The sequence below is a fragment of the Acanthamoeba castellanii genome (assembly GCF_000313135.1).
Source record: "Acanthamoeba castellanii str. Neff unplaced genomic scaffold scf7180000084774, whole genome shotgun sequence".
Taxonomy (NCBI): Eukaryota; Discosea; order Longamoebia; family Acanthamoebidae; genus Acanthamoeba; species Acanthamoeba castellanii.
Window position 1 is genome coordinate 1 of NW_004457384.1, and position 15,773 is coordinate 15,773.

At 62.2% G+C, this 15,773-nt stretch overlaps 6 protein-coding genes across 6 annotated transcripts in view; 2 read left to right on the forward strand and 4 right to left on the reverse strand.

The window, feature by feature from the left end:
* Positions 1 to 157: 157 nt before the first annotated feature.
* Positions 158 to 1,696, forward strand: ACA1_275380 (uncharacterized protein; the record flags this gene model as incomplete). The annotated part of the gene is made up of 5 exons (XM_004337329.1): positions 158 to 443; positions 530 to 616; positions 735 to 841; positions 940 to 1,000; positions 1,074 to 1,696. The coding sequence occupies 5 exons, from the start codon at positions 158 to 160 to the stop codon at positions 1,694 to 1,696; spliced, it is 1,164 nt and encodes a 387-aa protein (XP_004337377.1).
* A 503-nt stretch (positions 1,697 to 2,199) lies between these two features.
* ACA1_275390 (Major Vault Protein repeatcontaining protein) lies at positions 2,200 to 4,826 on the forward strand (the record flags this gene model as incomplete). Its single annotated transcript, XM_004337330.1, has 3 exons — positions 2,200 to 2,313; positions 2,586 to 4,169; positions 4,200 to 4,826. 3 exons carry the CDS (start codon positions 2,200 to 2,202, stop codon positions 4,824 to 4,826), a joined length of 2,325 nt encoding a protein of 774 aa, XP_004337378.1.
* Positions 4,827 to 5,298: 472 nt separating this feature from the next.
* On the reverse strand, positions 5,299 to 11,787 carry ACA1_275400 (aldehyde oxidase and xanthine dehydrogenase, molybdopterin binding domain containing protein; the record flags this gene model as incomplete). Its single annotated transcript, XM_004337331.1, has 29 exons — positions 5,299 to 5,604; positions 5,676 to 5,798; positions 5,915 to 5,973; positions 6,053 to 6,218; positions 6,347 to 6,469; positions 6,544 to 6,702; positions 6,802 to 6,945; positions 7,074 to 7,153; positions 7,249 to 7,317; positions 7,374 to 7,485; positions 7,572 to 7,695; positions 7,796 to 7,929; positions 8,049 to 8,145; positions 8,238 to 8,373; positions 8,471 to 8,621; positions 8,763 to 8,936; positions 9,086 to 9,242; positions 9,317 to 9,418; positions 9,465 to 9,482; positions 9,589 to 9,692; positions 9,766 to 9,842; positions 9,929 to 10,087; positions 10,172 to 10,400; positions 10,495 to 10,624; positions 10,710 to 10,824; positions 10,916 to 11,024; positions 11,145 to 11,338; positions 11,420 to 11,495; positions 11,677 to 11,787. 29 exons carry the CDS (start codon positions 11,785 to 11,787, stop codon positions 5,299 to 5,301), a joined length of 3,738 nt encoding a protein of 1,245 aa, XP_004337379.1.
* Positions 11,788 to 12,035: 248 nt separating this feature from the next.
* Positions 12,036 to 14,092, reverse strand: ACA1_275410 (GTPaseactivating protein; the record flags this gene model as incomplete). Its single annotated transcript, XM_004337332.1, has 8 exons — positions 12,036 to 12,217; positions 12,332 to 12,493; positions 12,603 to 12,809; positions 12,911 to 13,009; positions 13,188 to 13,290; positions 13,373 to 13,611; positions 13,732 to 13,918; positions 13,994 to 14,092. The coding sequence occupies 8 exons, from the start codon at positions 14,090 to 14,092 to the stop codon at positions 12,036 to 12,038; spliced, it is 1,278 nt and encodes a 425-aa protein (XP_004337380.1).
* A 202-nt stretch (positions 14,093 to 14,294) lies between these two features.
* ACA1_275420 (ENTH domain containing protein) lies at positions 14,295 to 15,410 on the reverse strand (the record flags this gene model as incomplete). Its single annotated transcript, XM_004337333.1, has 4 exons — positions 14,295 to 14,426; positions 14,546 to 14,767; positions 14,854 to 15,310; positions 15,340 to 15,410. 4 exons carry the CDS (start codon positions 15,408 to 15,410, stop codon positions 14,295 to 14,297), a joined length of 882 nt encoding a protein of 293 aa, XP_004337381.1.
* A 149-nt stretch (positions 15,411 to 15,559) lies between these two features.
* The window catches only part of ACA1_275430 (ENTH domain containing protein), a gene marked incomplete at both ends in the record, with an annotated part of 2,768 nt that continues 2,554 nt past the window's right edge, over positions 15,560 to 15,773 (reverse strand). The window contains one exon of the mRNA XM_004337334.1: positions 15,560 to 15,570. Coding sequence (XP_004337382.1) covers positions 15,560 to 15,570 — 11 coding nt within the window. The remainder of the gene's footprint in view (positions 15,571 to 15,773) is intronic.

Genomic DNA, 15,773 nt, shown 5'->3' on the forward strand with positions numbered 1-15,773 from the left:
TCAACTCAGGAATCCGAGCTTCTGGCGCGCGGCTACAAAATGTGCGCTCACACGACGGCACGCGCACACCGCACACACTCGCGCGCGCATGACACGAGTGCTGACCTGACCCAACAATGTCGGTTCCAGTGGCCAGAGGCTGGGACCCATATCGCGGATGGAGGCGAACGGGCCGGTTCAGTCGCTGGCGGCCATGCGCCTGCGTACGCTGCTGCGACGGTCGATCGACGCTCTCCGCTCGGCCTTTCGTGCGGTCCCGTCAGCGTCGTCGTCGTCGACGCCCACGGCTTCATCGCATTCTGAAAAGTCGAGCGCCGAAGCGGAGGGCACCGAACGGGATGCCGACTACTGGAATCGGACGCTGGCGGTGCTGAAACAGGACTACTACGCTCTGCTCAACGAATCGGAAGAGCACTTGGACCGCCTCGCCGACATTCTACCTGGTACCCGCACCCGCACCACCACCGCACATTCATGACGCAGTGTGAACGGCAAGAGGCGCTGTCTCACGTTTTATTGTTGCGCGCAGAGTTGGGGGCGTACGGCCTGAGAGCGCACCTGGAGCGGCTGAGCGAGCTCTACGCCCGGCAGTGCTTGGGCTTGCAGGCCGCACTCAGTACGTGTCACCCAGAGCCTCGTGTGTGTTGTGTGTGTGTCGGTCGGCTAGTTTGAGGCGTCGTCGCTGACGAGCAGCACTCCCCCCGGGCTCCGCTCAATCTCCCCGAACGTGGTAGAGGGCCAGCGCGGCGTTGCGGAGAGCAAGAAGCGGGGCCTGCCCCGAGCGGCGCCTCGCCGCCTGGGCGATAAGAAGTCGCCCAGGGCCAAGCTGGCGGCGAAGCTGGTACGCACATCGCACCTCTTCTCCTACATCGGTGCGCTGCATTCACTGGTGGCGACCACTCAAATTCCATTCATTCCTCCCATCGCGTCTCGCTCCAGGACCGCATCCTGCAGCTGTCCAAGCAGACCCGCGCCACGACCCGCCTGTTGCTGCAGCTCGGTACCATAGGCACATTCCTCGCATTCATCAAGATTGAGCTGATATCGACTCCATTTTCGCTGGGGGGGGGCAGAGGGCGTATGGCAGGGCGAGGCGGACGACGGTGATGAGGCATTGCCGACGATGGGCGGCAGGCCGCAGCATCAGGCGTGGGAGGACGCGGCGCGCCACTACCACGCGCTCGGCGAGGAGCTACGCCGGACGCACGACGAGTGGCTGCAGGGCCAGGCCACCCTGCTCGCCATCCTCTCGGCTGGCGGCGACCAGTCCCCAAACAACACGTCGGCCTCGTCGCGCGCCGTCGACAGCGACACGTCGACATTCGAAGCCGCTGACTCCACATCATCACCACAGCCCTCGGTCATCGCCGCGGCCCGCCTGGAGGGCCTCATCGCGGAGCAGATCTTCGAAGCCCAGACCCCGCCGGAGGCCCCCGCCGCGGTGGACGAGACGACGACGAAGGGCGGCGGCGCGGGCCTGACGAAGCGCGAGCAGCGGATCGCCGAGCGAAAGCGGCAGGAGGAGATGAAGCGGGCGGCCGCGGCGGAGAGGGCCGCCAGCGGTGCGGCCGGCAGCGTGGACGAGGAGCGGCTGCAGCTGGTCAACGAACTCAAGTCCGTGCTGGCCCTCACCGACCAGCGGCGACCACAGCTGCGACTCTCACAACCCTCTGGCCACGAAGAAGGCCAAAGTTGAAAACAGAACACACCTTTGGCGCGTTTCGCCAACCCAATTTCAAGAAGAGGGATATTGTCGTGTTCGGAAATATTTTGCATACCAACATTCAATTTTGGGTGAATCACGCTGGCGTGCGCGAATCGGGCACGCAACGAGAGCCTGCGTTTCAGTTCTGAAAAAATTCTTGTATGAAATTTGCGGTCGACACAAAATATAGCGAAATGTGGTGTAAATGCGTGCGCGGATTGGTCAGAAGGTTGCCTGGCAGGTCGAATTGGCCATTTCTGATTTTCGATTGGCCATTTCTTTTGCTTCTGCGTCGCGTGGTTCAGTGAAAAAAAGGGAACAAAATTTTGCCGGCGCTGGGCGATAAGTAGGGACGGTCGCCGGCCGAGTCTTCTTTGTTCTCGTTGCCTGCCTCTCGCGTCCTCCACCCAGTTCGCAAGTCGGCCCGCTCAATCACTCTCTCTCTTCATCTCAACCCACCAAGGCCTATTTTTCCGAACAACACTACACACAAGATGTCGAGGGACCCCAACGTTATTCGTATCAAGCCCTACCACTACATTCACGTTCTGGACAACAACACGAACGTGACTCGCGTGGAGGTGGGTCCTAACACATACACCAGGCAGGTTCGTAAAAACATATACCACGACACCCCTCTCGCTTGTGTTGTTAGACGTCATTACCATTCGAGTAATTCTCTGGTTGAAATTTGTTGTAGCGTCTTCGATTGCTCTCTTTTAAGCGACAGTGCAGCCGGTCTCGATTTGACCTTGACTTACCTCGTTCTACTACTTGTTGATATCGACAACAGGAACATGAGAAGATCGTGTTCGGCCCTGAGTCGATGATCATGATCCCCCCTCGCCACTACTGCATCATTTCGAACCCGGCGACCAAGGATGCCAAGAACCAGCCCGTCTTCGATGGCCACCACAACGTCAAGGTGCGCTTCGGAGACGAGGAGATTCGCTTCGAGCAGGAGCCCTTCCCGCTCTACCCGGGCGAGCTCCTGCGCGGCAAGGTGAGCGCGCTCCAGGTGGTGGGTCCCGATGCCGCGCTTCGCCTGCGCGCGATCCGCGATTTCGAGGACAAGGTCGCCGGCGACGAGTGGCTCTTCCGTGGCCCGGCCACCTACAAGCCGCGCGTCGAGGTGCAGGTCGTCGAGATCATCCGCTCGACCATCGTCAAGCCCAACACGGCGCTCAAGCTGCGCGCGCGCAAGGCCGCCGTCGACTCGGCCGGCACCAAGCGTGAGGCCGGCGAGGAGTGGCTCGTGCGCACCGTGGGCGCCTACCTGCCCGGCGTCGACGAGGAGATCGTCCAGACCGTGCCCGCCAAAGTGCTGACCGACAAGAAGGCGCTGCACCTGCGCGCCACCAAGACCTTCACCGACGTGTACGGCACCAAGCGCAAGGCCGGCGAGGAGTGGCTCGTGACGCTCGACGACGCCGAGACCCACCTGCCCGACGTGTACGAGGAGGTCGTGGGCGAGGTGCGCATCACCACGCTGTCCAACCGTCAGTACACGGTCGTGCTCGACCCGCTCGACAAGAACGGCCACCCGCAGCTGGGCCTCAAGCACCTGCGCGTCGGCCCGGCCTCCTTCTTCCTCCGCCCCGGAGAGAGGCTCGAGGCCGGCATCCAGAACATCTACGTTCTCGCCGCCGAGGAGGCGCTGCTCCTGCGCTCGCGCGAGGCCTACCAGGACGGTGCCCTGGCGCGCAAGCCCGGCGACCGCTGGATGATCGTCGGCCCGTGCGACTACGTGCCGCCGATCGAGGTGGACGTGCTCGAGACCCGCCGCTCGATCCCGCTCGACGAGAACGAGGGCATCTACGTGCGCGACCTCAACACCGGTAAGGTGCGCGCCGTCATCGGCGAGTCCTACATGCTCAAGGCCGACGAGGAGCTCTGGGAGAAGCAGCTGCCCCAGGTCGTCGAGGACCTGCTCTCGCGCGAGCGCACCTCGGGCGAGGTCCGCTCGGCCACCTGGTCCAACGCCCGCGGTGGCGTCCAGCCCGCCGTGTCCGCCCGCGACAAGACCCGTCTCGTCACCTACCGCGCGCCCCACGGTGCCGCCGTGCAGATTTATGACTACAAGGAGAAGAAGGCCCGCATCGTGTTCGGCCCCGAGCTCGTCACGCTCGGCCCCGAGGAGCAGTTCACCGTGGCCGACCTGTCGGGCGACGTGCCCAAGCGCCCCAACGTGATCAAGTCGCTCGCGCTCCAGCTCGGCCCCGACTACATGACCGATATCGTCACCGTCGAGACCGCCGACCACGCGCGTCTCTCGCTCAAGCTCTCCTACAACTGGCACTTTGAGGTCGACAAGGCCAACCCGCAGTCGGCCGCCTCGATCTTCCGCGTGCCCGACTTTGTCGGCGACGGCTGCAAGGCCATCGCCTCGCGCGTGCGTGGCGCCGTCGCGCAGGCCTCGTTCGACGACTTCCACAAGATGTCGTCGGACGTCATCCGCGCCGCCGTGTTCGGTATCGACCCCGAGACCGAGCAGGTCAGGAACAGGTTCTTCTTCTCGGCCAACCACCTGGTGATCACCAACATCGATATCCAGTCGGTCGAGCCCGTCGACCAGCGCACCCGCGACTCGCTCCAGAAGTCGGTCCAGCTCGCCATCGAGATCACCACCAAGTCGCAGGAGGCCTCGGCCAAGCACGAGGCCGCGCGCCTCGAGCAGGAGGCCAAGGGTCGCCTCGAGCGCCAGAAGATTAACGACGAGGCCGAGGCTGAGAAGGCCCGCAAGAGCCTGCTCCAGCTCCAGGCCCAGAGCGCCGCCGTCGAGTCCACCGGTCAGGCCACCGCCGAGGCCAAGGCCCGCGCCGAGGCCGCCCAGATCGAGGGCGAGGCCGCCGTCACCATGTCCAAGCTCAAGGCCCAGTCCACCAAGATCAAGTCCGCCGACTCGAGCAGCTCAAGAAGAAGCAGTTCCAGGAGATCGACCACCGCAAGGCCATGGCCGAGCTCGAGGTCAACAAGGCCAGAGAGCTGGCTGCCATCGAGTCCAAGAAGTTCTCGGAGATCGTCGACGCCATCGGTGCCGAGACCATCAAGAAGATCGCCCAGGCCGGCCCCGAGATGCAGGCCAAGCTGCTCCAGGGCCTGGGCCTCAAGAGCCTCATGATCACCGACGGCTCGTCGCCCATCAACCTCTTCAACACCGCCTCTGGCCTCATCGCCCAGCACCAGTAAGCCCCTCCTGGTTCTGGCACTGGCCACCCACAGGGGAGGTCTGCGGGGACTCCCCTGTGCCTGACTGTAAAACTCAACTCTTGCTCCCCCACCATAAAACATCATCAAAACCCAAACACGCGTCCCCTCTTCTTGTTCACTTTTGCCACCTCTCTCTCACCACCACAGCTTTTACCAACAGGAAACTTTGATGTTCGTGTGACAACCCCTTTGCTAAGACACGCAGTGGTGAACGACACACGCGCTCAGCAGATTGCCTCTGGTCGAGCGGAAGAGGAGTACGCAGTACCGGCGTTTCGATCCTTGCTTGGGTCATCCGCTCCCGTTCACGACTCAAAGTTGAAGTTGTTGATTGTCAATTCAACAAGGCTGCATAGGTGGTGATAACACATCACTTCACTTCATCACTTCCTGACGGTGGTCTCCAGGGTGTGCTCGAGGCCGAGGTCGCCGCAGGCCAGGCGCACGCGTTCGACGGTGAGCGGCAGGTCGAGCACGAGGTCGTCGCTCGACAGGCCGGCCTGGGCGCGGGCCGCGACGATGGCGTCCTTGATGGCCAGCGCCACCGTCGCGCTCATCGACTTGGGCGGCTCGCCGATGCCCTTGGACGAGAGCAGGCCGCGCGCGTTGGGCCCCTTGAGCAGGTTCACGTGGAACTCGATCGGAATGCTCTCCGGCGTCGGAATCTCATAATTGTGGTCGACACGGCCCTGTGATCATCCACCACTCGTCAGTCACGCTGTCGTGTGTCGTGTCGTGTCGTGTCGTGTGGTGAAGGCACCTGAGCGTCCCACTTGAGTTCTTCGGAGGTGAGCCAGCCGACGCCCTGCACGAAGGCGCCCTCAACCTGGCCCACGTCCACGGCGGGGTTGATGCTCGTGCCCACGTCCTGCACCAGCTCCACCTGCGCGACCCCAAGTTAGTCACCACGACACACACCGACACGCGCAGCACACGACACACACGGCACATGAGACGACACACACGCGATGCACAGCATGACACTCGCGCAGCACGCACCCGGAGGATGCGGTGGGAGCCCGTGAGTACGTCCACCTCGACCTCAGCAAACGCCGTGCCTGGATCGACGCATGCTCGTTAAGGTGGCGATGGAAGTGGCGCCACATGTGGTTAAGGTGGCTGTAGGGGGGCGGGTACCCCAGGTGTAGTAGAGGAACTTGCGGTCCTCGAAGTCGACGGCGTGCCAGCCGTAGGAGGAGAGGCACACGCGCGAGAAGAGGGCCGCCTGGACCACCTCCTTCCACGCCTTCCCCGCCATCGCCTCCTTCAACGGCGCCAACCGCGCGTTCAACTCCTCGCATGCCTGCGTGTGTGTCATGTGTCGTGTGGTGCGGGTGTGTGCGTGTGTCGTGTGGCGTGTGGCGTGTGTGTCGTGTCGTAAGCGCCAGAGGCATTGGGGGGGGGGATAGAGGGCTTTCGTACCTTGCGGACGGCGCTGCCGTTGAGTTCGAAGGTGAAGGAGCCGCCGGTCGCGCCGCCGTGCTGCAGGACCTCGTTGGACGTGGGCGGCACGTGCACCGTCTCCAGCGGCACGCCCAGCGTCTCCGCCGCCAACTGGCCGAACGCGCATGGGTGTAAGCCGTGTATCGTGTCGTGTCGTGTCGTGTTGTGTCGTGTCGTGGACGCACCTGGGCGATCTTGATGTTGAGTCCCTGGCCCATCTCCACGCCGCCGTGGTTGACGATGACGGTGCCGTCAGAGAGGATGTGCACCAGCGCGCAGGCCTTGGCCCACACCGCCATCGCCCCGCCGATACCCACGCCCTGCTTGATCGGCATCGCCGCCACCTGCACCGCAACACACCAACGACACACATCATCATCATCAGCACACGCGTGTCATGTGTCGTGTGTGTCGTGTGTGTCATGTGTGTGTGTGCCGTGTACCCCTCGCTTGGCGTAGGTGCTGTGCTGGTTGAAGGCATGCGCCTCCTTGAAGCGGCGGTCGAAGTCGGACTGCTGGCGACACGCGTGCCACACGGCGCCCAGGCTGCATTCGTCCAGGTGCTGGCCGGCCACCGTCACCTCGCCCTGAACCCCAATTCAATTGGCACCCCGCGTGTGTGAGCGGCTCGGCCTCTTCACCGCACACGCACCACCGCACACACACACACACATACACACAACACAGGGCGGGGTGTTCCGTGGTGAATGGGCACCTGCTGGTAGAAGTTGAGTTCGCGCACGATGTGGGGGGCCAGCCCGAGCTTGCGGGCCACGTGGTCCAGACTGAACTCGCCTGTAACAAGAGGCCAATAAAACAACATATTAATTATTTATCCGCTTTTTATATATTATTATCCCGTTTATATATAATAAAAGAGAGGTATGTACCAGCGACGATGCCCTGCGGGATGCCGGCGCCGCGGTAGGGCTTCGTGGGCGCAATGTTCGACCTGATCACTGCGCGTGCCCTTGCGTGAGCGAGTACCACCACCTGGACGGGAGAAGAGCCGAACCTTTGCCGACGGCGCGGAAGTGGGGCACGTTGTAGCAGTTGTCCAGGTGGTTGATGGTCTCGGCCAGGATCGAGTACGACAGATCGATCGCCGCACCTCCGTTCGCGTACACCTGCGTTCCCGCCCGCCCGCCCAACCAAACACGCTCAGAAAAGAGTTACGAAAAAGAAAACGAAATCGAAAGAGGGCGAGCGAGACCTGGAAGTCGGCGGCGATGATCTTGCCGGCGGAGGTGGCCCCCACCTTGTACTTGAAGTTGTAGGGCGCACGCGTACCAGCCGCCTGCGAGTCAGTGCCGCGGTCCAGCGTGTGCTTCACCGGCCTGTGCACACGCACACGCACACGCACACGCAAGTGTGAGGTGAGCGAAGCAAAACCGTGTGGCGTGTCGTGTGGTGTGTGCGGAGGGGAGCTGAGGGCACCTGTTGAGGAGCTTGGCGGCGAGAGCGGCGGCGGAGTACATGAAGAATCGGGTGCCCTTGCCACCGAAACCGCCGCCCACGCGCTTCACCCGCACGTCGACATCCTTCTGGTGCATGTTCAACGCGAACGCCACCTGCAATGCAACGCAACACGCAACACGCACACGACGCGCACGTACCAACGGTCAACGGCCCGAGACGCACGAACAAGGTCTGAACAGAGAGAGAGAGAGAGAGAGAGAGAGACGCGCACCTCCTCCTGCACGAGGGCCACGCTCTGAGCCGTACAGTGGATCAAAAGGCCGCCGTCGTCCTTGGGTTCCACCAGACACGAGTGCGGCTCCATGTACCTGCGCGCGTGTGTGCGGTGGCGTGTGTTGCGTGAGCGATGATGGAAGTCTCGCGCCACTGTGCGCCGCGTTGGAGTGGGGGGCGTGCGTACCAGTGAAGGGCACCGCCGAGGTTGAACTCGCCCTCGACGACGGTGTCGGCCTGCTTGAACGCCTCCTCCACGTTGCCCCGCTCGACGTGGTCGTGGAACATGGGCGATGTCTCGAAGAAGCTGCCCGCCTTGATCCCTAATCTCGCACCAATCGCCCACGACACGACACGCCACGCGCAGATCAGTCGCGGATTTCAATTGTGGCGGTGGTGTTGGTCGGGCGCAGAGGGCACCGTCTTCGATGGTGATGATGGCCGGCAGGTCCTCGTATTCGACCTTGACGAGGCGGGCGGCGCGGGAGGCGCGCTCCTGGGTGTCGGCCACCACGATGCCCAGCGGCTGCCCGTAGTACTGCACCTCGTCCGCCGCGAACAGCACTCCGTCCTGTTTCACGCACACAGCGTTGTGTCGGGTCAGCACCACACACGCACACACGCACGCACACACACACGCATGCACACACACACACGCACACGCACACGCACCGCACATCGCTCACATGCGAGGAAGTGGGGGGGGGCGTACCTTGAAGAGTTCGCCGACGTTGACGGGCACGTTCTTGGCTGAGTAGAAGGCGCGCACGCCGGGGAGGGCGAGTGCGGGCGACGCGTCGATGCTCACCACCCGCGCGTGCGCCTTCGTGGCCAGCACCATCGTCGCGTAGAGCATCCTCCGAGCTTGCACATCGTCCGCGAATAGCTGCATCGGTTCGTTCATCGCACCACACACGCACACGCACACGCACGCACGCACGCACGCACACACACACACACACACACACACACGACACACACACGATGTGAGCGATGGCAAGGGGTTTGGGGGAGGGAGGAGCTGAGCAGGAGTACGGCTTCGCCGGAGGACTGGATGTGGGAGGTGGTGTGCTTGGTCGGGTGGGCCACCACCTTGAAGGACTCGGGTTCGGCGAAGCGCTGCTGGCCCCGTGTGACGCGCGATTGGTAGGGCGCGAACACGTCCTCCTCGCTGCTCACGTGCGCCACCACCCTGAACAATCGAATAGTTCGAATTATTTAGCACACACCGCACACACACCGCATTGGGAGCATACGCACACGCACCTGCTGTAGAATTTGAAGAAGATGCCGCTGATGACGGCGCGCTTGTACTCGGCGCCCTCGCCCTCAACGGGGATAGTCCTCGGCCAGCAGACCGAAGACGGTCTGCAGGTCCGAATGGAGGCCCCGCAGGCTCTTCCCGGCCAAGTACGCCTCGGTCTTGGCGGCCCTGCGAGCGATCAAATACCGCAGCGTGTACGCGGTGAGTGTCGTGTCGTGTCGCGTGTCGCGTGTGCGATCGCGAAGCGGGTGTTGCGTGGTGGTAGGGACTGTACGATTGGCCGGGCTTGGGGCTTACGCCTCCCAGGCAGATGGTGGCCGACTTGATGACCCAATCGCCGTCGCGCTCCTCCAGCTGCAAGCGACATCCGCCCGTGACCTGGCCACACACGCAAACGCGCATAGTTAGAATTCCGATGACGCGAAGCGAGTTCGCAGGGCCTAGGCCGTACCAGGGAGGCGCTGCTCGTCTGGCGGCCGGACTGCTTGTAGGACTCGACGTGATCTCCCGGCTGCGAGTGAGGAATGTCTGCAATTCCAAGAATATGATTGCACGTGCCACGTCAGCAAGGCGAGAGCGAATGGATGGGGGAGGGGGGGGGAAGGGCATCGTACGAATGGAGAGAATCAGCTCGTCGGGCTGGAGGTCGACCTTGCCGCCGCCCTTCACGAACGCCGACACGGGCACGCTCCGGCGGTCGCCGCTGCCCGCCACGATCGTCACCGTGGCGCCCAGCACCACGAGCACCGGAATGAGATCACTCGCCTCCTGGCCTGTAGTGTGGTACATTAACCATCGGTGAAGGCCAGTAGGAATGTGAGGAATGAATGGGAGGGTGGAATGCTTGGCTGGCGTACCGCCCCAGATGTGGCCGGCCACGAGGGAGCCGCCCACGGTGGCGCTGTTGCGGACCTGCGTGCCGCCGATCCACTTGATCTGCTCGGCGAGCGCTGCGAAACCCGACGTCTTGCTTTCGTCCTGAGTAGCGACGGCCGCGACGAGGCTGTCCTTGAGGGTGGTCAGGGTGACCGCGGCGCCCACGTCCAGCCCGGCGTCAGTGAACGCCACGGCCTTGAGCTCTGGGATCTACCCACCACCCGCCGACGAGATGAGAATGCTGACGTGGCACATTCCACTTGGGGCTGTAGGGGGGGGGGCAAGTGTGGAATGTGGAAAGTACCAGGCCCACGGAGATGACGACGGTGGGCTGGAGCTTCTTGTTGACCAATCGCGTGTTGCCAGCGAGGATCTGGGCTTCGGGATGCTTGGCCTTCAACGCGAGCGCCGCCTTAAGCGTGGTCGGCTTGTACCTAAAGGGCGCACAACACACATACAAGAGATCGGTAGGCCTCCTACGTGTAGTGGGGAGGGAATTGAACGGTGAGGCGTACGCACCAGTCGATCGTGTCGCCGACGTAGTGGGCGGAGCGGGGAGGGTGGGTCATCAGGAAGGGCGGGAAGATGGGCTCTGACGTCAGGTTCAGCGGATGGTAGGTGGCCCCATCGAGCCCTGCCCAACACACAACACATCACACGCGCAGTTGGATGCAGGGCTCATCACCATAGAAAAAAGTGGTCGATTTGATCAAAGCAGTTCTTACCGAGGCTGTGCGTCACGACGTAACCGTTTTCGTCCTTGGTCACCTCCTGCTTGGCGCACTCGGTGTTCTTGGCGAAGGTGCGCATGGCGTCGAGGATCGGCCGATAGCCCTGCATTCCCACAGCACACGACGCACGCACGCACGCACACGCACACACACACGCACACACCACACGCAACACGTCAGCAACACAGCGTGGTGGATCGGCAGGCAGGTGGGGAGCGGGTACGGTGCAGCGGCAGAGGTTGCCGTCGATGTTGGCCTTGACGTCCTCTTCGGTGAGACCGTCCGGATGGCTGCGGAGGAGCGCGTAGAAGGCCATCACCATGCCCGGCGTGCAGAAGCCGCACTGGCTCGCATGCGCCAGCGTGAAGCGCTCCTGGATCGGATGCGCCGCGCCGGGCGCCCGCGTGTTGCCCAGTCCTGTGCACAGTCGTTCTCTCGTTGAGCTCATCATTCTGCGGTGATCTCAGAGCACACAACCAAACGCGTACGACGGCGTACCCTCGATGGTGGTGACCGCCGCGTGGTCGATCGAGCACAGCGGCGCCAGGCACGCGTTAATCGACCTGTGGGTCACCTGTGTAGCGATGTTATATTCATTATAAAATATTACATTAAAATACGCTGGTGTATTGCTGCCCCGCAAAACAAATGAAATAAAACCAAAAAAATACAAAATAAACGGGGACCAGGGGTGGGGAGGCGGGGAACCTGCTTGGTGTGGGGGTCGTGGGTGGAGAGCATGACGGTGCAGGCACCGCAGAGGCCACGGCCGCAGCCGACCTTGGTGCCGGTGAAGCCCTCGCCTCGCAGGTAGTCCGCCAGGCTTTGGGCCGGGTCGGGCCGCTCCACCTCCACCTTCTCGCCATTCAAGAAGAACACCAGCACGTCGCCACTCTTCTCCATCTTGTGTGGTGCGTTGGTGTGCGTGCGCAGAGGCCTTGTGTGGTAGAGGTTTAGTTGGGGAGCCACAACCGCGGCGTTTTATGTCAACAGTTCTGAATTCTGGGCGAAAAGAACCGGACACGGAACCGGTAAGAGTTGTGTAGAGGGTCGAGATGATGATGAAGAAGAAGAAAATGATGAAAAGGGAACTACAACAGAAGGGGGTTGAGGGTTATGTCGAGGAGGTGAGGGTCGACGTGGTGCGGGAGAGGCGGGCGAGGATGTTGTTGCGCTCGGCGGGGATGGCGCCCTCCATGTAGCGCTCCACAATGTCGTGCAGCTGGATGCGTCTTGTGTTGCTGAACTTGAACACAAAGTCCTTCGCGTGGAACGCCGCACGCTCTCCATTCACCACTACGCACGACGACACGACACGCAACACAACACGCACACGACACACGACACGACCTCATCGTAAGTAAGGTGGCCGATGATGACGAAGATGATGGTGGTGGGAACAGAACGCACTCTTGGTGAGGAGGAACTCTCGGAACTTGCGACCTCGCCTGAAGAGGGCGGGTTCGGGCAACGACGGCCCGAATGGCTTCACCCCCTGCTTACACACCACCGCCACCCTGTAGCACGTCTTCTTGCCCTCCTTCTTCTCCGGCGTGATAACGATGTACACATCTGTCGAAGTGTGCGGGTGCGTGTGTGAGTGTGAGTTGTGTCTTGCGCCGTGTGTTGTGTGTGTCGTGTGGGTGTCGTGTCCCCAACACGGAAGGGCGGAAGAGCGTACGATTGAACTGGGAGCGGATGGTGAGGGGTGAAAACTGGTCGTTGGGTCCCTCGCGGAAGATGACGATGACCACGTCGTTGCCCAGGTGTCGCTTGCGCTCGACCTGCTGCGGATCCTCGGGAAAGAAGGGCAGCAGGGTGCTGACGTGAAACATGATCTCCTGCCCCCTATACTCGGTATATACAGAGTGGGCGCCCGTCGTGTCGGCTGTGTAAACCCCACCCCACACGCGCACAAAAGATCAGCCATGCCCTGCCCTGCCCTGTATCGTTTGGCTCGCGCGCTCGTGTGCGTGTGGCGGTGCGTACTCTTGGCGTCAAGCCCTCCTCGGAAGCGTGAGAAGCCCAGCATGCGCACGCGTTCGCCCAGCATGTTCAAGAACTCTTCGAAGAGCGGACTGCCGTGTTCTGATCACACAAGTGTTTTCGCCCACCCAAGCGACGAGATCAGCTCCCCGGCACCGATACACGACGCTACACGACACGCGAAGCAGCCGTAGTGTGTGTGTGCGCGTTGTGTGTGTCGTGTGTCGTGTGTCGTGTGTCGTGTGTCGTGTGTGTGTGTGATAAGCTGAAGTAAGGTTACCGTTATTGTACATCTGGTCCTCGATCGACTGGTTGGCGCGGCAGTAGAGAATTCCGAACTTGTATCTCGTGGCGATCAGCTTGTCCTCGTAGTCCAGCATGTCCTGCAGCCAGCCAGCCAACCGGTCGGCAAACGTTAGACGGGCGGCAATCGAATGAGAGGAATGGGGAAGGGTGTGGTCGAACCTTGCCGAAGCGGGGGTCCTTGACTCGGAGGAAGCGAATGGAGGATAGGCCGGGCTGAAGCGCTTTCAGCGCCTTGATTCGGTTCCCTCCGTCGTTGGGGATAAAGGTTCGGTCGGTGCCCTTCTTGGTGTGTATGAGCACCTTGACGCGCGGCTGTTCTCTGTTGCCGCCCTCGCAGCATATCACCACCGGACCCACCAGGTTCTCGTCCTCCACGTGGCTGATGAACGATTCCACTTCTACGCCACAAGAATTGTTCGCAATTCAATCGATGCACGACACACACGACACACACACCACACGCACACGACTCGACTCGACACGACACGACACGACACGACACACACCACGGGTCGTACCACCAGTGCCGTGGAGGTAGTCCTTGTAGTAGTGGCGGTACTTGTCGGCCTCGATGAGCGGGAAGGCGTTGGCCACCTTGGGGTCGATTCGGGCGTAGGCGTCGGTGAAGGCCGGCCGGCCGAGCTCCCGCATGAATCCGCCGACCTTCTCGATGAGGCTCTTCTTCTCCGCCTCCGGCGTGTATTCCTGGCCCAGGACATAGCTGCCAGGTCAGCTCGCCCGAGCAGCAGCGTCGAGTTGGGTGTTAAGGTGGCGGCGTACGTCGGACCACTGGAGAATGTTGGGGGTCTGGGTGACCCACTCTCGCTCGGCGGCGGTGAAGGCGTCCTTGCCCACGGAGAAGGTCTTGGCCTGGGACATATCCGTCGGTCGCGGGATCAGCGTGGGCGGCGACACCTGCGGTAGCACCAGCGGCGCCTGCTCGCACTCCTCGTCCTCCTACGCTCCCGCGCAGCATACCCCGAGTCAGTGTTCAATTGAATCAACATCACACCCAAGACACTGCCTGTTCATGCTATCGAGGCATAAAGGCATATAGACGTAAAGGTCCAAATAAAATGGATTAGAGCCATAGATGTCGTGTAAAGCGTGCCTCTTCGGAGGAGCCCCAGATGCCCTTGCGCAGGCTCGTGCGCAGGCTGGCCCGCGACAGAGACCCGAAGCCGGACTTCTTGCTGGAGCGGGCCTTGGGTCTCTGTACGGCATTCCCATCGCACAACGGTAGTTGATCAACAACAACCACACACACACGAGGCCACATGCAACACACAGAACACGACGACACCAGACACAAGGCAGTGGCAGTGGCAGAACCTCGGGCGTGCTCGAGTCTTCGCCGGACTTGGTGCTGTGCATAGGGATGGCCATAGAGGGGCTGCCGATGGCTGGCTCTTCGTTGGACGGCAGGCGCCGGCGGCTGAGCGGTTCGAGCGACGACGACGATGACTCCACCAGCCGCGACGACGATATCGACCTGTGCTTCAGCGCCGGCCCCCTACTGCTGCGCTTGCCCTCCGTCCTCTCCGACTTCTCGGCCTGCTTGAACACGACCCCCCCCCGAGTTAGTCCTCTGAGTCATTAATGGGGGGGGGGCATGGCGAGTAGAGAACAGTGGTACGTACCTCGGCGGGCGGGGGGGATGTGGCGGTCTGCTTGGGGTGGGCCTTGATCAAGTCATCGGCCGACTTTTGTGAGTTGTGCCGGTAGATCACGCGGGGCGATCTCGGGCTGGCGCTCACTGTGCGGGGCGAGCACGGGCTCAGGGCCACGCGGGGCGATGACCCGGGCGAGGTGGAGAGGTTTGGGACCGGGGCCAGGTCGCCCGAGGCAGATGTGGTCGTGCCCCCCTGGGGGTGGTTCAGCAGGAAGTCCCGGGGTCCGTTACGATAGGCGTCGCGGCCCTTGAGCGTGGGCTTGGGGGCCGAGGGCACCGTAGGGGGCTGGGCCGCCCCCGGCCGCGTAGCGGCTCGCTGCTGTTGCGATGAGCCTGAGGGCGATGAGGGGGAGAAGCCGAGGGGCGATTTGGGCCTCTTGCTGCCGCTTGGGCTGGGGCTGGTGGAGGTGGAGGTGGAGGTGGTTCTGGGTGAAGATGGTGGGAGGAGGAGGACGTTCTCAGTTCCTCCACGAGATCCCCCTCCCCGCTGCTGCTCCCGCCATCGTGGAAGACAGACGAGTCCATCGGCCTCTCCTTTCTCTCTCTCTTCAAGATCCTTCGCGAACTGAGCTGAGCCTGCTGCTTCTCGCTCGACGACCTTCTCCTTTCCCTCCGAGAGACGGTAGTTGCAAGAGGCGGCCCAGAATAGGAAGGAGAAGCCAGGTTTGGGGTCGTTACCGATGAACTGCGCAGTCGACAACAAAAGGGGAGAAGAACGCGCAATCGCGACGCAGGCCTGTTTCTGCGGCCAAAAGCGAACAGCGGAGGGAAGGAACACAACACACGACACAAGACACGACACTACGCGAGAGTGAGAGAAAGGAGAAGGCGGCGGCGAGAAGAATAGGAAAAGAGGCTGGCGTGTATGATGATGGTGGTTTGGGGGGG